Source organism: Phaeodactylum tricornutum, chromosome 6 (genome assembly GCF_000150955.2).
Source record: "Phaeodactylum tricornutum CCAP 1055/1 chromosome 6, whole genome shotgun sequence".
NCBI classification, from domain to species: Eukaryota; Bacillariophyta; class Bacillariophyceae; order Surirellales; family Neidiaceae; genus Phaeodactylum; species Phaeodactylum tricornutum.
In genome coordinates, this window is record NC_011674.1 from 191,930 (window position 1) to 211,093 (window position 19,164).

At 49.7% G+C, this 19,164-nt stretch overlaps 10 protein-coding genes across 10 annotated transcripts; 6 read left to right on the plus strand and 4 right to left on the minus strand.

Moving 5' to 3' along the window:
- Nucleotides 1–229: 229 nt before the first annotated feature.
- On the minus strand, nucleotides 230–2,556 carry PHATRDRAFT_45098 (predicted protein; the record flags this gene model as incomplete). The annotated part of the gene is made up of 3 exons (XM_002179345.1): nucleotides 230–1,051; nucleotides 1,177–2,320; nucleotides 2,450–2,556. 3 exons carry the CDS (start codon nucleotides 2,554–2,556, stop codon nucleotides 359–361), a joined length of 1,944 nt encoding a protein of 647 aa, XP_002179381.1. The 3' UTR covers nucleotides 230–358.
- A 787-nt stretch (nucleotides 2,557–3,343) lies between these two features.
- PHATRDRAFT_34708 (predicted protein) lies at nucleotides 3,344–4,033 on the plus strand (the record flags this gene model as incomplete). The annotated part of the gene is made up of 1 exon (XM_002179116.1): nucleotides 3,344–4,033. The coding sequence occupies one exon, from the start codon at nucleotides 3,344–3,346 to the stop codon at nucleotides 4,031–4,033; it is 690 nt and encodes a 229-aa protein (XP_002179152.1).
- An 800-nt stretch (nucleotides 4,034–4,833) lies between these two features.
- Nucleotides 4,834–5,650, plus strand: PHATRDRAFT_45099 (predicted protein). Its single transcript, XM_002179117.1, has one exon. It carries the CDS (start codon nucleotides 4,908–4,910, stop codon nucleotides 5,598–5,600), a length of 693 nt encoding a protein of 230 aa, XP_002179153.1. The 5' UTR covers nucleotides 4,834–4,907; the 3' UTR covers nucleotides 5,601–5,650.
- Nucleotides 5,651–6,702: 1,052 nt separating this feature from the next.
- Nucleotides 6,703–7,392, plus strand: PHATRDRAFT_34710 (predicted protein; the record flags this gene model as incomplete). Its single annotated transcript, XM_002179118.1, has 1 exon — nucleotides 6,703–7,392. The coding sequence occupies one exon, from the start codon at nucleotides 6,703–6,705 to the stop codon at nucleotides 7,390–7,392; it is 690 nt and encodes a 229-aa protein (XP_002179154.1).
- Nucleotides 7,393–7,495: 103 nt separating this feature from the next.
- HAT (histone acetyltransferase) lies at nucleotides 7,496–9,311 on the minus strand. The gene has a single exon (XM_002179346.1). The coding sequence runs from the start codon at nucleotides 9,060–9,062 to the stop codon at nucleotides 7,500–7,502; it is 1,563 nt and encodes a 520-aa protein (XP_002179382.1). The 5' UTR covers nucleotides 9,063–9,311; the 3' UTR covers nucleotides 7,496–7,499.
- A 442-nt stretch (nucleotides 9,312–9,753) lies between these two features.
- Nucleotides 9,754–11,742, plus strand: PHATRDRAFT_34712 (predicted protein; the record flags this gene model as incomplete). The annotated part of the gene is made up of 1 exon (XM_002179119.1): nucleotides 9,754–11,742. The coding sequence occupies one exon, from the start codon at nucleotides 9,754–9,756 to the stop codon at nucleotides 11,740–11,742; it is 1,989 nt and encodes a 662-aa protein (XP_002179155.1).
- Nucleotides 11,743–12,028: 286 nt separating this feature from the next.
- PHATRDRAFT_11652 (predicted protein) lies at nucleotides 12,029–12,586 on the minus strand (the record flags this gene model as incomplete). The annotated part of the gene is made up of 1 exon (XM_002179347.1): nucleotides 12,029–12,586. A coding segment is annotated over one exon (558 nt), but the record flags the coding sequence as incomplete, so codon positions are not given.
- A 788-nt stretch (nucleotides 12,587–13,374) lies between these two features.
- On the plus strand, nucleotides 13,375–15,276 carry PHATRDRAFT_45104 (predicted protein). Its single transcript, XM_002179120.1, has 2 exons — nucleotides 13,375–13,808; nucleotides 13,988–15,276. The coding sequence occupies exons 1-2, from the start codon at nucleotides 13,404–13,406 to the stop codon at nucleotides 15,167–15,169; spliced, it is 1,587 nt and encodes a 528-aa protein (XP_002179156.1). The 5' UTR covers nucleotides 13,375–13,403; the 3' UTR covers nucleotides 15,170–15,276.
- A 97-nt stretch (nucleotides 15,277–15,373) lies between these two features.
- Nucleotides 15,374–16,432, minus strand: PHATRDRAFT_34715 (predicted protein; the record flags this gene model as incomplete). The annotated part of the gene is made up of 1 exon (XM_002179348.1): nucleotides 15,374–16,432. The coding sequence occupies one exon, from the start codon at nucleotides 16,430–16,432 to the stop codon at nucleotides 15,374–15,376; it is 1,059 nt and encodes a 352-aa protein (XP_002179384.1).
- A 990-nt stretch (nucleotides 16,433–17,422) lies between these two features.
- PHATRDRAFT_34716 (nad-dependent epimerase/dehydratase) lies at nucleotides 17,423–18,616 on the plus strand (the record flags this gene model as incomplete). Its single annotated transcript, XM_002179121.1, has 1 exon — nucleotides 17,423–18,616. One exon carries the CDS (start codon nucleotides 17,423–17,425, stop codon nucleotides 18,614–18,616), a length of 1,194 nt encoding a protein of 397 aa, XP_002179157.1.
- Nucleotides 18,617–19,164: the final 548 nt, after the last annotated feature.

Here is a 19,164-nt window from a genome sequence, read left to right on the forward strand (position 1 = left end):
AGGGGCAAATAAACGGGGTAAAAGGCCACTGCCCCAATTTTTTTTACAATTAAACTGTCCACCATTCTTCACGTTTTTGATGAACAGGCACCGTCAGTCCCCTTCGTAAAAACGATGGCAAGCAACGTAGGGCTACGGAACCAAAGAGCAAGAACTCACAAGCAACGATTGGATGATGCTTTCCTCCGTTTCCAATTTGGTTGTAAAAGTAAATATTTCTAGTATCGCTACTGTATACAATGGTATTTATATCGGTCTATCTTGTTCCGATAGTACCCGTGTCGACGGGACGACCCGAGCAACAACGCCCAAAAAAGTGTGGTCGCCCGAGACAATGAGTCATCGCTTGGCCATTCCTTTACGACGCATGGTCACTGTCTTTATTGAGAAAGTCTTTGCTGTTGCCGATAGCGTTGGGACTGCCACCCGTCGACGAGAGGACACATCCCGTCAAAATCAAGAGACCACCGAGGAGTCCCAGTCGATCCAGCATTTCGCCCATGGTCACGTAGGCAAAGGCTGATCCCCACAACGATACGCTCGTCATGAGGACCGTCAATTCCGTGGCCGACACGACTTTGAGTGCGACGGTTTCCAAATACAAGGCCAACGCGGTGGAGAACAGTCCGGTCCAAATGATAGTCTTGACGATGAAGCCGTCGGTCAACCAGTGTTCGAGTGCTTGTAGAGTGGGTAGATCATCCGCCCCCACGAACAGGAGCACTGACCCCGCGGCCACCGCGCAGAGCTGGCCAGCGGTAATGCGCGAGGCCTGATGCGGAAATTGGGTCGCCGCAGCCTCCAATCTCCAGTAGCCGATACCAAAAAAGAGCGCCTGCGCGAGACAGAACATGTCTCCCGCCGAAACGGGAAAATCCGCGGGGCTGGTGCCGACGGATGTCCCGGTCAAGGCCGGACCCATTTGCAAGAGGGCAACTCCGCCAATGGCCATGGCGACCGAGGCGAGACCGCGGCCCCCCAGTTTTTTGCCCTTGAAGAAGGAATCGAGCAAGGGGACCACAATGACGGCCAGTGCATTGAAAAATGCGCTCTGCAAAAGAGATACAATTTCCAAAACAAGAAGAGTGGGTAAGACTCGTGCTTGTTTGTTACGCTTTACCAGTCAGTACACACAAAGATATACGAACGCGCCACTAGACATCTCGTCGTCCGTACCTTACTCGCATCCGAGGTGTGCAGTCCCGACGCTTGGCAAATATACCCGATACAGTACCAGGCTCCGACTTCTGCACCGGCGAGGGTTGCGCCCCAGCGTGTTTCTCGGGTCTGCGGATTGTTCGTTTTCCGTTCATTGGCGAGGACAATGGAGGTAACGACGACGGCTGCTAGTGAGAATCGAAGAGCGGCGCTGAGTGCCATGGGCATGGCTTCGTCGAGTAGCTTGACGGCCGCAAAATTGGTGCCGTAAATAGCGGCGGCGGCCAGAACGAGGGCGCGGCCCAACGTGAGGGACGGTGGATCCAGCAACCCGGACGATGCCGGCGTTTCGGATGCTACCACGCCCGTGCGCAAAGCCACGCGCTGCATGGAGTAGTCCTGTCGTTCCCGGCGATCCAATTCAACGGAGCGGAGTGTTTCGTCCGTGAGGAGGTGGAAGTCGTCTTCCAGTGCGTATCCACGGCGTGGACCGTTCGTTGACGGAACGGTCGTCGTCGTCGTGGAATCGCCCGGACTCGCGGATTGGTAGCAACGCGATTGAGCTGGCCATCTTGAGGAAGATAGACACAAGGATCGAGAAGCCAAGGATTGCTGAGAAAAGGCGACTACGTAAGCAACGTTGACGACCACGGTCGTCAAGAGTAGGAATCGCATGAGTATGAGAAAAAAGGAATCAAACGTGTACGCCGACGGATCGTTGGAAGGCAACTGGTGTGGCAATTGCGGCGGGAGATGGAATCGATCCGTCGGGTTGTACGCCTTAGTGATGGTGATGTTCGTGTCATTCGATGTCAAATTGTAGAGAATAATGCTCACGAGGAGGGAAGCGAGGAGGGAGGCGTAAAGTCGCGTGGCACCGGAAGTCGCGACTTCCATAGTTGGTTGCACCACCACCACAGGTGTCGGACACGGAACGCGGCTATGTACACCGTGGCTCATTATCAGGGAAGCATGGTTTCTCACTGTTCTGTTAGATATTCTGGATAGGTGATTTCTCCCCGACGCAGACTGCGGAATCCTTTCGTCAATTCCTTCTACAATAGGATCCGGGTTAAGATACCCGTTCTCTCTCGGAGACGACTCCGGACTCGTTGCGTAGTACGATACTGGAACTTGCTGTCCGCCTCGATTGCGCAACATGCTGGGAGGACTGTCGTGTCTTCGATCTATGGTACTTGTGGACGGTGCCATCCTTCATGGCCTCGTTGGCGTACCAACGTTTGTGTTGCTTCGAATGCCGTAGATCGTACCGCACCCTACTGTCTCACACCTTGGGAACGGAACTCGGCGGCGGTACCCCCCCGACTTGTCATGGTCATTCGCCAAGTACCGCTCGGGATGCCAACGGCTCTCCAATTTGGGCGCGCGCACTGCCATTTTTCGAATTCGATCGTAATTCGTCGGAGAGACGTACGTTTGTGCGACGGTCTATATATATATGTCTCACCGCGACTTTTATTGCAATGAACCTGTGTCGAAGGTGGACAAACGACCGGACATGGAGGTTTCAGCGTACGAGAGAGGTAGCTGGACCTTCTCCTGACGGTACTGTTGACGCAAGGTTCTCTCGAAATACTGTCGAATCCATGGGTTCAACTACAATAATTATAAAAGAAAGTACTTCGGAAAAGAGGAAAATTAGATGCCAAGAAAAATACTTTGTTTTCTAGAGTTGTGTTTAAGTTTCTTTTCACTTGCTTTTGTCCTATAATTGGAAACACACTTGAGTGACTGTCGGTTCCAACATTATTAAATGCAAGAACACCATCTGGCAGTCTAGATAGTACTTATGACCATCGTAGCTGGACCAGCTAAAACTCCTCACCACGTACCCCTTCTCCGCCGGTGGCGTATTCTTCTCTGCACCACGTCGACCCCGCAAACCTTGATGGCGACTGTGGTGTGTAACTACTCCGTACCGTGATGCCTGCGACTGGAGCATTTTCACCCGTTTGTCCAGTAGAAACTACCAACCCCCGTAGCTCCAAGTACGAGCGAAGCAACGAACCAAACCATCGGAACCAACTTCCGAGGCGTTCCGTCATCGAGAAACCACAAGATACTATAAAAATCTCTGCGTACCGAAACTAACATTACAACTTTGACAGATACCTTCTCTGCAGTCCTAAACTACACACAAGCAGTGTTTTCCTTGAAACGCACCATGATTATGCCACTGCCGGTAGCGGCTCCGCTTCCCACTACCCGAGAGTTGGCCGCCCGTGCGATCCTCTCCACCAGTGCTCTCGTAAGTCAAGTCCCCGTCCATCCAGCAGTCTCCGTGACACAGCCGCAACAAAAAGAAGAGCCACTCCCAGTAACCCAACTGAAGGCTATTTTCGCACGATCCGAAACTGGTCAGAAGATCTTGCAAAGACCGAACCGATGCATGTTCAGTAAACCCAGTCCCGAAGCCACGGACGCCTACGATTTGGAAGTCGTCAAGGCAATACGGAACAACGAAATCGAGAAACTGCGTGCACTCCAAAGAAATGGAAAAAGCCTAGATGCTTGCAATCGATTCGGCGAGTCCCTCATCCATATGGCCTGTCGACGGAGTGATTTGGGCATGGTCAAGTTTTTAGTCGAAGAAGCCGGAGTCCGAGTGGACGTCCGGGACGACTTTGGCCGGCTCCCACTCCACGATGCCTGTTGGACAACGTTGCCAAATTTTGCAGTTATGGACGTGTTGATCAAAGCTAGTTCACCTGCGCTACTCCTTTCGGAAGATGTACGAGGGCACACACCTTATCACTACGCTAGGCGAGAGCACTGGACCGACTGGGTTCAGTTCCTGAATGACAGGGATCAGCTTATTACCCAGAGACTATGTGCCGCCAAAATTTTGGGGTAAGGCGTGACGGATTCCTTGCTAGTTACGTAAACGCTTAGACTCATGAAATCAACAACATAGATCAAATTTCTACGAACCTCTCTATTTGTTCGTATATCGGAATGAGGTTGAAGACCTATTGTCACGTGTACTTTCATACGCTCCAACGATATTTTTTATAATCGTTCTTCGTGGATGATAGATATGTGCCCGCAACATTCGGTAGCACAGCACCACTGTCCAGTGAGCTCTTTTCTGGACCGACCTATCCATCGAATATGTCATTTGAATATTCGACAATCTGTCAGGAAGAGATTTTTTGAAAAAGGAGCATATTTTGATACATCACTTACGTGTCAGGGAATGGCTTCACGTTTGATTCACACCTTCACGTTTGATTCACACCTCCACGACTTCAAGAAGTTGCGGTTTGTGTCGCATTGAAGATATTCTGACGTAATCCTGTCCTCCAAATGACTCCGACTCTAAGTTAAGCGTTTTACCATGTAAGGAAAACGGGAAAGACTACTAATTGGCCAATCATTTCATTTGTATCTGTCTCTCCGGCATAGCTGCAACGACGAGACGCCCATCCTAGTGGCACCACCTCACTGCAGCCGCCACCGAGGCAGAGAAAAAACCTTCGGAATGCGTATGCAGACAATCTGCCCTCAGCGGTTCGGAAAATCGCAGAGAAAACTTGTTAAGCGTCGCGTATACATCTGCTTGTTCCCGCCTTGCCAACCAATCGTGACATCGTGGCCGATTCGCCACAGCTCCTTCGCTCGTCATTCAAATCTCCTTTCTGTTTGTGCTAGGAACCTACACAAACATTCCGAACATAACTGACGACCACAAAAACTGAACACAGTCAACTTTACGAGAGAACGATAGTATGATAGATATCTCTGCCACCATGTCAACGCCACTATCACCTCGTATCACAGACAATGGCCTACAAAAGCATTGTGCAAGCTTACACGCGGCGGATTCTTTACCACCTTCCAAGAAGCGACGACTCTCGGATGAAGAACCATTCGAGGCTTTAAGTCCTGTTGACGTTGCTCGTAGTATGCTCTCCAATGTAAAACAAGGTTTGCGAACAAAGCCATCTTATAGTATCAGTGATACCGATCTCGATGGCTACACCATGGAAAAAGTCACTGCGATACGTAACAAGGATGTTGCCAAGCTACGGAGTATGCTCACAGACGACGCGGCGTCCTTCAAAGCATGCAATCGAAATGGTGAAACACTTCTGCATTTGGCTTGCCGACGTGGAGGAGTGGACGTAGTCAAGTTTCTCATCGACGAGGCCAGCGTTTCGCCGAACGTTGTCGATGGTCTAGGCCGCTCAGTTCTGCACGATGTTTGCTGGAAGAGCACCGCAGATGTGGTACTCATGAAAACTTTAATCAGCAGGATTTCGCCCGAACTCCTGGTCGCGGAAGACATTCGGGGGCACACTCCTTTTGACTACGCCCGGCGCGAGCATTGGGCCGAATGGAACGTGTTTTTGGCAGAATCCAAAGACTGCATTCGCTCCAGGCTAGAGCCAGACAGCGATGCCCTTTACATGATTGCGTAAAAAGTGCATCATTTCGCATGTTTACCTTCACATTTTTGACAAGGCTGTACAAACCAATAAACAATAGAACAATATAGACTTTGAAAACTTAATTTGCATTTCAATGTACTCTAGAAGCCACCAGAGGAATACGCACTGCGCTTCGCCTGTTAACATTTACATACAATCGACTCCTAAAATGCTTTAGGATGTAAAGTTAATCCAATCACCACTTGCTTCTTTTAACCTTACAACACGTGGACCAGGAAAGAGAAAGAACGCTCGTCATCATGAACTTCACAGAACAGTTCTTTTTGTCTCGACGGTCAGTTGCAATCGTTGCTTGTAATGACGGATGAGTGCGTCGTGGTCATTCTCTGCGTTTTCAACGGACCATTTTCTGGGAAAGGAAGGGTGTAGTTCTCCGTTTCTCGGAAAGAAAGTCGTGTGCTAGACTCACAGTCAGTCAGGGTTTTTGATGGGACTCTTTCTATTCCACAACAACGTCTGTACGCTGCGCAGATTGCGCTTTGGTATTGCTGACTGTGACTGTGAAATGTTGTTTTTTTCGTATATTACAATTATTGGAAGAGCAGATGGCATTCTATATCGACTTAATGCACAACGAGCTGAAAAGTGCAACTTTTCTTCTGTATATGTTTACGTGAACAATATATCGGAATATTCTTACTTAGGAGAATAAAGTTTTCTTGGATTGCCATCGACTGGGGCCTTTCAGAATCTGCTTCTCAGTGACGTTTTTACAATGACGAATTGTGCGCGTGTTTTCGATCAGCATCTGCCTACCCCAGAACCAAAAGGCCAAGACGCACGTGGAACAGCGTTTCTGCAAGCTTGCTTCTCGTCGATGTGGCACAGAATATTGCCGCCGATGTTTTTTTTTCTGTACAACGCAGTTTTCCTCAAAGCACCATCTGTTTCACGACTCTGCTGGAGCCGGTGCCTTTCGCAATTGGCTTTGCTGCAGCAGCAGCTACCACGCTAACGTCACAAAAACACAATCGACAATCGTCTTTTGCATTACACTAACACTTGAACTTGGCACCAATCATTCGGCTGCTGCCTGTTGGCTATGATCAGCAAAAGTAGTTCGTGCTTCATCATGGACTTGACCAACAGAGAATTGCTACAATCGTCTTCGAGGAAACGCAAGCGCGTAGGAGAACGCACAGAGGTGTCGAAGAACTCCAGTTCACTGTCAGAAACCGAAATTGTTGCAACGAAGAAGGATGTGAGTCCAGTAGAGTTTCTTCGTTTGCTCATTCCCTCTGCCGAAGACCCACCACAGAGCGGCGCTTCGCTATTTCCTTTCAGCGGGCAAGCCCCTTCTATGGAGGAACTCAAAAACTATGACATGGAGTCAGTGACGGCGATTCGTGCCATGGATGTGGCCCATTTACGTCATCTCTTGACTAACGAAGGCAAGAGCTTTCACGCCTGCAATCGCAACGGCGAAAGTCTGTTGCATCTCGCCTGTCGACGAAGTAACGTGGACACTGTAAACTTTCTCGTGCACGAGGCGAACGTTGCCACCAGCGCGGTGGATGACCTGGGACGTACCATTCTCCACGATGCCGTGTGGAAGAGCTTTGCCGATGTGGAGCTATTGAAGGCACTGCTTCCAACTATTTCGCCGCGATTGTTGCTGCAAAAGGATCAACGCGGGCACACGGCGTTTGACTATGCCCGACGACAGCATTGGACCGTTTGGATTGAGTTTTTGGAATCGCAGAAGGATTTCATCGTTCGACGCTTATCCATGGAAGGCGAAACAGGCACAATAGTTGGCTAGATATCTCATCACCTGATCAGACTCGCCATTTTGTGCCTTTCTGGAATACAATAAATTTTGTGAATACTGTAAAAGAAACTTTCTGCGTCTATACCTTGCTCCAAGGATTATATTTTACGTTCCTTTGTTTGACTGGCCTCCAAACTTTCAAGAATAGCTTGATAGCCTTGCACTTGCTCGTCGTATAGCTTGGCCAAGGCATCTTGCATTTCAGTCTTGACCCGAAACGCACTCAATTCCTCCCGGTGTAGCTTGTTGAGCCGTCGTTTCACGAGCAAACGGTAGGCTTTTTCTAGTGCGTCCCGGCGAGCCGTCTCGGCTGGTGGAGCGTCGTTGTCCTGGGCACTGGCCGTGTACGCTTGTAGACGTTGCCAACGATCCATTTCGTACACCGTGTGAATTTGGCGTACCGTAACTTTGGCGTCTTCCGCTATTGCCAGTGCCTGGGGTTCCGGCAACGAGCCGAAAAAATCGGTTTGCGTAACATCCATGGCTCGGAATGCTTCGGGAAGTTTGACGTGCTGGTAATCGACCCGGTTCCGCAAGGCCGTAAAGGCCGGGGCTGGGTCCTCCACGTTGACCTGCACAATCTGATACTCTCGTTGGCTCTCCCCGTGCGACGGAAACTCCTTGTATTGGCCGTGTGCGTACCGGTAGACGGCTTGAAGCATGTCTCGGCCGTGTCCTTGCCGCTGGTAGGGAGGCAAGACGAGGACTTGACAAACGCGAACAATAATTCCGGGTGTGGGCTTGCGAAAGGGTGACGAGAAATGAAACAAAGTGGTGTAGGCAACAAGGGAATATTGTTTGGTTGTCGAATGTTTTCGAAAGACGTAGAGGACCTTCCAGTGTCCTTCCTCCACAGACGCCACGTCCACGCCGTCGGCGTTTTCGATGAAGAATAGCGCGAGTCGTTGGGCATTGTGGTGAAACTCGGCTACGGAAGGAGTCCGACCATCCGCGAGTGTCACGACGAATTCCATTCCTTTCCGGGTATAGGATTCCACGATTGTCCCGAGCGGACGACGTAGAAACGCGTTCGCGCAATGCTGTAAATCTCGCGTCTCGGTGAGTACCGGAAGCGCCAAACTCAGCTGTTGACGAATATCCGCAACAGGCATGCGTCGCTGTCTGGTGGATCCTTCGTTTGGGTCGACGACCGCGGCACTGTCGTCACCCTCTTCGTATTCAGAGGTTTCTTCTTCGGTCGCTTCGGTCGAGTTTTCGACACTCGCATCGACCGATGGATCGTCCTCGTCACTGTTGTTCCCTTCCTCAGTATTTAACGCAACTTGTTGGTCGGCCGTGCGGTGACGTTTTGTTGGCGTTCGTTGTGAGTTTCTCCGCAACATTCGCTTCGCAGCAGTCTCCACTTCAACGACACAGGTCTGACACGATGGAGCCAACGTCACTCGGACGGCCAATTCTCGCAACGCTTGATCATGTTGTGCGTAAGAAGTATGATACAGATCGGTAGGCAACACGGATCGTAGTGGTTGGTAACCACGAATACGTTCCCCGGGAAAGCATTGGTGTGTATACTCGGGACGGAAGGTTTGGTCGAGCAAGCGGAGCTCGATGCACAACGCCGCACTACTCCATTTGGGCTCGTCCGTGGTTGCTTCCATCGTCATTCCGTCTCGTCTCGTTGGTGGATTCGTAGTCCCCATACATACACCGTGGTGGTGGTGGCGACGGCTCACGGGTCGATCGGTATGTTGTGGAACGAAACGAGACCGAACGGACGTGTGTCTTCGGAAGGGATTTCTATGCTACGATTGGTGATCGTCCAGGTCAAAACCCCAGTCGATCGATCTCGTACGAAATGTCTCTTCGTCGTCCGGTCGAATCCAGCAAGTCGAAGAAACGCTCGCGACATTCTGACTGTGACCATAGAGCTGGAATCTAGAATCTACCATATTGCTGACTGTGATTGTGTCGTCTATTGTTTTCACCCGCGTCTGGCCGACATGAATTTTCGTCCGTCGGCGACCGACGAAAATTCCGTGCCGGACGAATAGGTCAGGTCGGTCGTACAGACACACTACTTACAGAGTTACCAACGCCGGTAGCTCCCAACGCGCAACACGGACCTGAACCCCGTCAACGAGAGCCTTTCCCCAAATGAAATACCAAAGGTCGACACTCTCTCACACACACCCAAGTCCTTCTCGGCGCGTATTGTGCATTGACTGGACTCTCTCTCTCTCTCTGTTTAGTTTGAAACGAAAAAAAGGGGAACGCCCACGTTGGTTTCCCAGGATTATTTCGTGGTCAGACTTTTTGCCTTTCGCCAGTACCAAGATCAGCGCAGCGCAAGAAACATTCGTAACGGGCCAAAACTTATAGATCAGCATCGACATGACACTCGATTCGATAAACGAGAGCGGTAGCAGTAACAACACAACCAACAAAAACAATCATACGAATACAAACGATGGTCCCGCGGAAAGTGGCCAGAACCGGCGACGGAGACGTCGCTGGGGGGAAGTTCCGCCGGTTCCCGCCACCTCCCTTACAACAACAACAACAACAACAACGAACGCTCCGTCCCCACCGGAACTGGATCCCAAAGCCAAAGTGCTGGCAATGCAAGAAAGTATTCGGGCCCGGTTAGCGGCTGCCAAAGCCAAACAAGAGTTACAAAAAACCATTGCGGCAACACCCATTGCGACGAATGAAGCAGCATCGGGTGCGAGCAAACGGCCTCTGGCGTACGAACCCCCAAACGGTCTGCCGAAAGCAACCAAACGTGCCAAGACGTACAATATTGACTTGTCGGTGACGGCACCCACTTTCCAAAAAGGTACAAAAGCAGTCGGCGACGCGACGACTACCGGTACCAGTCCCGCACCCGCGGTGCCGCTCCAAAAGGTGAACAACCCGTACTTGGCTCATTTGGAAGAGCACGACACCGAAGCCGTCGTGGACGATCGCTTGGATCGAGCCTCAAAACCGCGGCGGCCGCACAAACCCTTGCATTTTATCGAACCGGGCACCTTTGCCGCGCTGGCCGAGCGCAAACGCGAAAAAGCCGCACTCGCGCAGGCGAGTGGGTACGTGTCGGGGCGCAAGACGGGGCACACGATTGTTTCCGCCAACCTGGCGTCCGTGTACGGTCCGCAACACGGGAGAGATGAAGAGGAAGACGAGACACTCAAACCGCGGTGGGACGCACATCCGGATACCAAAATGCCTTTGACGATGGAATGGTGGGATACGGAATTGTTGCCCCAGAAATTGAAAAAGCAAGTGGCGGCCGCGGAAGCAAAAGAACTCAATAGTCAAGCTCAAGCGCAGTTGGTGAATCTAGACGACACGGACACTGGTACCAAGGCAGTGACCAGTGTTGCTGCAGACGGAAATTTCGAGGCCTTGCAAAAAGCGTGCTTTGATCAAGCCGCGCTATCCTACAGCAAAACTGCAGCCTTGGTTCAACACATCGTGCCAATCAAACCACCGAACGCACCGTCCGGTCCGGCGAAACAGGCGGTCTTGCATTTGACACGAAAGGAACTCAAACGTCAACGAAAGCTGCGCCGGCAAGAGAAGCAACGTGAGATGCAAGATTTGCAAGCTGCTGGTCTAGTACCCGCACCCGAGCCTCGCTTGACCTTGTCCAATTTTATTCGTGTGCTGGGTGATCAAGCATTTTTGGATCCATCGCATATGGAACAAAAGGTTGCTCAGCAAATGCAGGCTCGGCAACAAGCCCATTTAAAACGGAATGAAACCAACAAATTGACGAAAGAACAGCGGGCCGCCAAGCGCACCAAAAAACTACAGGAAGACACTTCGCAAGGGGTCACTGTCGCGCTGTTTCTAGTGCAGGACTTGTCCCATCCCTTGTTGCGCGCGAACCTGGATTTGAACGCCCAGCAAAACAACATTTCTGGAGCAGTAATCGAATGCCAAGATCCTTCACTAGGCTGTGTGATTTGCGAAGGCGGTCCCAAAGCAATCAAACGCATGACGCGACTCATGTTGGTACGGATGAAATGGCGGGGCCCTGATGACGGAGAAGAATTGGAGTACGAAAGCGATGAAGAGGATGAAGCTGGTGAGTATTCTACACACAAATACAATCCTGATAACAAGTGCGAATTGGTCTGGCAAGGAATGGCGGTCAAGCGAGTCTTTAATGGCTTTCTCTTTCAGTCGGTCGAAACTTCCAATCAAGCGCGCAAAATTCTCAAAGCCAAAGGGGTATCTCACTATTGGGATCAACTTTTGATATGCAAAAGTGGTCGCGGCGAAGTCTTTCGCTTGAAGCTAGGCGATGACAGTGAAGACGAAGAAGGCAACCCGTTTGAGAAGCTGGACGAAGACATTGTCATGGCTGACGAGTAGAGCTGATCTAGAGAGGAATACGCATGTTTTAAATACAATAGAAAGCTTAGCTAAAGAGGTTATCGTTTTTATCGTCCGTCGAACCTCCCAGTAGATCGTCTAAAGACGACTCTACATCTACATCGTCTTCATCATCGGCGTGCTTCAGTGCGTCCACGTCGATTGCAACACTTCCAGAAAATTCCTCCTTGGGTCCCTTTTTTTCTTTGAGCGCGTCGTCCCGCTTCTTTTTCTTATCCTTTTCTTGATTTCGTCGGTTTTCATTAACAGCCTTCATGACCTCCGGACGTGGTGTCAGAATCAGCGACAAATTGCGGCCTTCCCGCTTTGGCTTGCTTTCGGTCATGCAGTACTCCTCTAATTCGGAAGCCAATCTGTTTAAAAGATCAAATCCCAAGTTGTCGTGCTGAACCTCGCGACCCCGGAACATGACGGTACATTTGACGCGATTTCCCTGCTTTAAAAATTTGGAAGCGCTCTTTTTGCGTACACTGTAATCGTGGACATCGATCTTGTAACTCATTTTGACTTCCTTAATTTCGGTACCTTTTGAGTTCTTCTTGACTTCTTTGGCTTTCTTCTCGAGCTGGTAGCGGTATTTGGAGTAGTCTACAATCTTGCATACGGGAGGATCCGAGTTGTTGTTAACAAGGATCAGGTCCAGGCCGCCCATTTCTTTCGCCTTGGCCAAGGCTTCGTCCCGACTCATGATGCCTAGGGGTTCGTCCTTACCCAGCGGTGTTGGCGTAACAACACGCAATTCGCGGTTTTCAATCTCTCCGTTCATCGTGGGTTTCTTTTCTTGCACGGGTGGCCCTCTTCGGGGCGGAGGACCGCGTGCCATGCCCAGCTCGGTATTGCTACGAATCGTCGTGCCGATTGACAGAAAAGATCGGCCCCGCGAGGGAACTATTGGGGAAAATCCTCGGACGGAGGAAGCTAGGGATATGACTACCAAGGGAATTGACCGCATCGTGTTTGATATCTCGATAGATTGTAGCAGCAGTAAGACGGTAGACACGTGAATGGTACGTAATCTCTGGACAATGGCGGCTGGGAACAGTGTCGGATTCGTTCCTGTGGGAGTACCGTGATGCGGTCCTCTGAGCACAGCAACGAAGAATTGTGTGGAGGCTCGCTGCCGCAGATGGCCCAACTGTCTCGGGTGAACTCGATCCAGATGGATGATGTGCTGACTGACGTTGTGACGGACGACGTCCGTCCTTCGCAATTACGTTCGGGAACAAATACCCGGAAATCAGACCTGAAGTACGAACAACTAAATACGATAGTCTGACTCGTGGAAAATAATTTAGCCCAAAGCCCTTTCAAAGATAGGATTCAGAATGAGGGGTCGTTTAAATACCTCTGTGAAAGAAAAAATTCAATTAAGCAAAAGGATCTAGAATGTGGAGCTCTTTCCATTTTTCAGTATAAGAGAGAGTCTGTCTCGACGAAAGAAACCTGTTGTTAGCAGCTTTTAAAACTTCAATGGGAGAGTCAACAGGCTAAATCATGACTCTTCGGGTCATTTCGCGCGGCTCGTCTCCGCGAGAAGCAGCCGCGGGAAAGTAAAACGTGATCTGCGTGTGGTTGCACAACAGCCGCAGCAGTACGACACTTCATTCGCAACTACCCGAAAGTGGGAGAGCCACAGCACCATGATGATGTCGAAGCAGCACCATCAGCTGAAAGACATTGCCGTACCACACGACCATGACGTACTGTCAGGGAGAGGCAATTTCGTTAATTATCACGCCGGCAACGAGTTTTTCCGTGCGCTTGTCCGAAAACATAAGGTTGCATACGTTGCGTGTCCCAAGCCTCAAAAGGGCAAGTTTTCTCGCATGATTCTGGACGAAATTAGGTGCCTTAATCCCCCGGGACGATTCCTGAAGCAGGACTCTGTTTCAAAAATGTGGTACGATATTGGGGAAAAGAAAGCTCTAGATAAAACGAGACAAGCCTTGAGAGAAGGAGCACCGGAAATCATGAAGGAGATTGGGGACGACGAGAGCAGCGAAAACCCTGCCTCGTCCCCCCTTTCTCGTGAAACCACGCCAAAGGTACGTGTTGTGCGAGACCATGCGAACAGGCCGATGACTATGGGGTTTCGCCGGATGCACACGCTTGAATGCCGATCCCTTATATAGAGGTCATTCGAGGAAGGTTCCGCTGGTTTTTGACATTATATGCCCTTCATTCACAAATATTATGCCCCTTTTTCCTTTTCTCCTTCTGACAGGTGTCTATGTCACACGATCAGGCACCACCTCCTCCGCCCCCGATGTACAACAGCACGCCTCCTATGAACAACCGATCATCCCGCTTCGGAAATGGATACGAACACTACACTCCAGCTGCCGCGCCTGCGTTGTCTGCACCTACAGGGCTTTCCCACTGCCCTACAGAAGGCACCCGTTCAACTGCGATGAGGCATCCGGGCCAAATGATGCTTCATCAACAAATGCAACACTACCAGCAAAGCAATATGAGAAACAATCTATTTTCGACGCAAACCATGGCAGGACAGCAGGGCAATCCTCAACATACCGTATCTAGACCCTTGCCACATAACCATATGCCAACCGAAGGTTTTCATCAGCAAGAACAAGAACAAAGCCACAGAAATCATCATCTTCATATCAACACTGTACGACAAGTTACTGAATGCGGGCCGAATCTACAGGGACGCATGGGAGATAGTAGTATTCATTGCCATGAGTATTTAGCTAACGGGAGAGAAACTTTTGACAGCAAAATTTCGTTTGATGATTTCCTGGAGCCTCGGCCTATTTTTTCTGGTCATGTCCAACAGCGGCAGCAACATCAACAGGACCAAATACAGCTGAACGAGTTTCAGCAGCGACAAGAAGAGCAGCATATTCAGCCACCACAACTTCCATTACGACCGCATCCGTTAAAAGAGATTTATTCGAAGCTTTACGAGGAATTACCAGAAAGCCTAGGTCCTTTGCCCAACTGCAAAAGGCAAGTGCGAAAAGGTCTCGAACGAGACAATAGTGAAAAGAGTATACAAGTTGACAGTATTTTTCAGGAGATGAAGCACTCCGAATCTGCCGGACAAGTAAATGGCGGAGCTTCGGCCCAAAATTTATCTATTATGAGCTTGTCTATTGGTGATATGAATGTAACTTCAGAGCCAACAAATGCAGATAGTTTGGCGGCTATGCTGAATAGCTCACTGCGCGTGGGATCTCGGAAAACAGGTCGTCAAAGTGGTAGCGTTGGTGAAGCGAACAACTCTGACCTGGCACATGTGATGGACATGAGCGTGGCCACACTCGGTGACCGTCTTTCGGACTTTGGAGATACGAGTTTACCGCGGATGTCGGAGTCACAATCAAACATGTCTTTCGTAAACGTTTTTGAAGAAACCGAAAAGGATCTGTTTGCTGGAAGGTAGTTGCTATCGGGATCCAGGTTTACGATTGTGGCACTGTCCGGTCAATCGGAATTTTCACAAACATTATCGCATTAGTGGGGTGTAATTAATCGTGACTTTTTGCCTACAGAACACGTTAGTTAATTTAAACATACAAAAGTGGCTATCTAGTGATCTGTACCTTTATTCCAGCGTCAGCCATATCTCCACTGCGCGGAAGAAATATCAATTGTTGCGGAGCGAGCATGTCGCGTCTGCTGGAAACGTTTCCGTTCCATTGAGCTTGGCGAATCGTGACTTCTCTTTAGCAAATACCATATCATCTCGTGGCCACGGCCATCCTCCAAACTGCGTTCTTTGATAGTCTTCGAAAGCTTGTTGAATTTCGGCACGCGAATTCATAACGAATGGACCATGCTGCGCTACAGGCTCATTGATGGGTCGTCCTTGCAACATCAGAAATTGTCCTGGAGTCTTAGCCGACTCGGATATTTCCAGTTGAAGGTCACGGTCGGCCTTGACATGGATAACGACCTGTTGAGCGATTTCTCGGCCATCCACCTTGACTGCGTTCGAATCCCCTTCAATGTAGAATAGACTCCGATTAATTTCTGGACCGCCTCGAGCGACAGGTAGAGTAAGTTTGCCACCCGGTTGCAGAGTCATATGCAACACGGCCACATCGTTCCGCGGATCGCTGGCCCAGCTTGCGCTCGGAGGTGGGTTGTTGGATTTGACGCCAAAGTAGCTACCAGCCCATACCGTGACGGAGCTTTTTTCATCGTCGGAGATGTACTTAGGAACACTGTCGGCCCAAAACATGGCAAAGCCGGGATCTACCATTTTGTTTCGAGACGGTAAATTAAGCCAAATTTGGAAAAATCTCATCGGATTGTCACGGTTTTGTTCAATCAAGGGGAACATTTCCGAGTGGACACATCCTTTCCCCGCCGTCATCCATTGGACATCACCCATACCGTATCGTCCCGCGTTGCCCACGCTGTCGGCGTGGTCGATAATGCCGTCGATCGTGGCCGTGATAGTTTCAAAGCCGCGATGCGGATGCTGCGGAAATCCCGGCACAGTTTCACCGTGGTACATACGATACGCGGCCTTTGGATCAAAGTCAGAGCCGTCGCCCATCCGCGGCGCCTCCATGTTTGCATTGCCTGGTGGGTATTGATCCTTGTGGTAGACGCAGAACAAGAAGGGATCCAGGGTCGGCATCGGGCCTGGAGGTAAAGGCTTAATACTGAGAATGGCACTTCCAATAGCAGACGTCATTTTTCTGTACTGCATGAATCTCTTTAAAAGCATTCCAAATTGGCTAAATGTGCTGATCCCTCTTGAAAAGGTGAGGGACCTCTGCTTCTTTCACAGCTGAACCGTTGTTGGGGATGCTTCGAAATGAATCCATCAAGGTTACACTAGGTTTTTGGTATGGCAGGCAGACCAACCTGTTTTTCCAAGACCTGTCCGTCGCCTCGTTGTACGCCTCACCTTGCTATTACGAGGTCGTTTTTGCGTGAACGAGTTCTGCGGAACTTAAAATTAGGTCGAGTGAGTCGATAATTCCGGACGACTGAAACTCCACTTCTGGTCCGGATTTCTCGATAATTTCTCTATTTATCTCTGTTACTCCAATGATACTGGTTTCTTAATGCGTCAGACTGTCGTCGTCAGAGTAAATGCTGAGCATTTTGAGCACTATACTCCACATGGACTTTTTGTAATGGGAACGAGTCATTTACTGCTAAAAATCAAGTTTCTGTTTTGAGGATCTCGCTCATTCACACCTCTCCTACGATTCCTACCACATCATTGGATGACGCCAGTCATCTTCAGCCCACACAAAAGTCCACTTACTGTTAATTGAGGAACTCCACGTCTGGCGACCTGTACTACTCGAGAGAATGACGAGAGGACTCGATTTTGTTCGATCTGATTCATTCGCTCAGAATCAAAAATGCCTGGACTGTTGTTTGCTACGAATGTTGTATCGTACCTCAAGTCGTTCCACTAATATTCATGACGAAGCGATTCGAACGTCACCTCCATTTTCTACTGTTGGTGGTACTCACATTTAAATATTCATCATTGTGCGACGCATCATCCACCACAGGAGCAACACCGAAGACACAGCCAACAACGACCTCTCACAATATTCGCAGAATTCCAGCTCATCTTTTTTTCCATCTTGGAAGTGCCATCCCTTTCCATCACAATTTGCGACTGCTTCAAACACAAAACACACCGCTCTTCACAACTACCACCATGAATATTTCCAAGCAGCTTCCACAGGACATCGACATCCCTTCTTCCACTTCCGCAACCGACAGTGAGACGGAGTCAATCTCGACGGGCTCTTACTCCTGGGAAACTACCGACATTGTGGAACCCCACGTCGGATACAAGAAGGTCTTGGTCACGGGAGGAGCCGGTTTTATCGGCAGTCACGTTGCCGATGTGCTGTTGGAGCGCGGTGATGATGTGGTTATTATCGACGAGATGAACGACTATTACAGCCTCGATATTAAACAAAGCAACTTGAAACTGTTACAGAGCAAGTACGGCAATGATCGTCTGAAAATCTACTTTGGCGACGTTTGCGACGAAGAGTTGGTCACAAACATTTTCGAAACCGAGCATCCTACGTGGGTCTGCCACATGGCGGCACGCGCTGGTGTCCGTCCGTCAATTCAAGATCCCTACGTCTACATTCACTCCAATATCAAAGGAACAACGCGGCTGATGGAGTTATCGGCCAAATATGGCGTTCAGAACTTTGTCTTCGCCAGTTCATCTTCTGTGTACGGAGGTTCCAAGTCAACCTTCTTTTCCGAAGACGAAGTGGTGGACAATCCCGTTTCACCTTACGCCGCCAGTAAAAAAGCCTGCGAGCTGTTGGCGTACACGTACCATCACTTGTACAATCTCAACACGACTGGCTTGCGATTCTTCACCGTCTATGGCCCCCGCGGTCGACCGGACATGGCGCCCTTCAAATTTATTGATCGAGTCAGTCGTGGCGTTGAAATTCAACAATTTGGTGACGGTTCGTCTTCTCGTGACTACACTTACATATCCGATATTGTCGACGGCGTGGTACGGGCAATCGACCGACCTTACCGGTATCAAATATTCAATCTTGGTAAAGGCAGCGGCACATCTCTCCGGGAATTTATTGATCTGGTGCAAAAGCACGTGGGCCAGAAAGCCAAGATTAAGATTCTCCCCGATCAACCAGGTGACGTACCATACACGTGTGCGGATGTCAGCAAGGCAGCTCGGTTGCTTGGCTACGAGAGCGAAGTATCTTTTGAGGATGGTATACGGCTTACGGCTGAGTGGTACAAGGATGCGTACGCACACCGCCAGCTTCAGGTGTGTCCCGAAACGCAGGCCAACGGGTTGGGTCGGGCACCGAGTATGGTGCAATTGTTTGAAGGCGTCAGTGCTTCTACATGAGATTGTGCAGGCGACGACGCAATCAATCATTGTAAATAATGTTTTTAGCCATTTTGAATAAACTGCTAGGATCCGGCTATTTGTTTTTACATTAATAGTTTTAACGATGTCTACCGATCTATCATATCGACAATTCCCTTCAGCCTTCCACTGACATTTCAATATCAACGAGAACAACACACAGTCGCGAGATATAAAGCTATGTCACATACCTGTGTCTTCATCATATATGTGATATCGGGTCCTTGTCGTCGTTTTATCTTATTTGGGAACACAAACCAACAGTAAGGTCACAAAATTTGGCTTATGAAATACGCCACCACTTTGACGGAAGGCAACGCTTTACCTGTTAGTTGCCAATGAATAAGAAGACAGAGCGTTCTTCATTCTGCATACAAGAAACCGACAAGATCTTTAACTAAAGTACTTTGGCGAGTGAAAAATGCTGCTACCCTTCGATGCGCACAATCATATCCACATGGGACCGACACCGCCAATCCAGGCTCTGCTGTCTACTTCTGCGTCGGGACCGAGCGATCGTGCGTCAG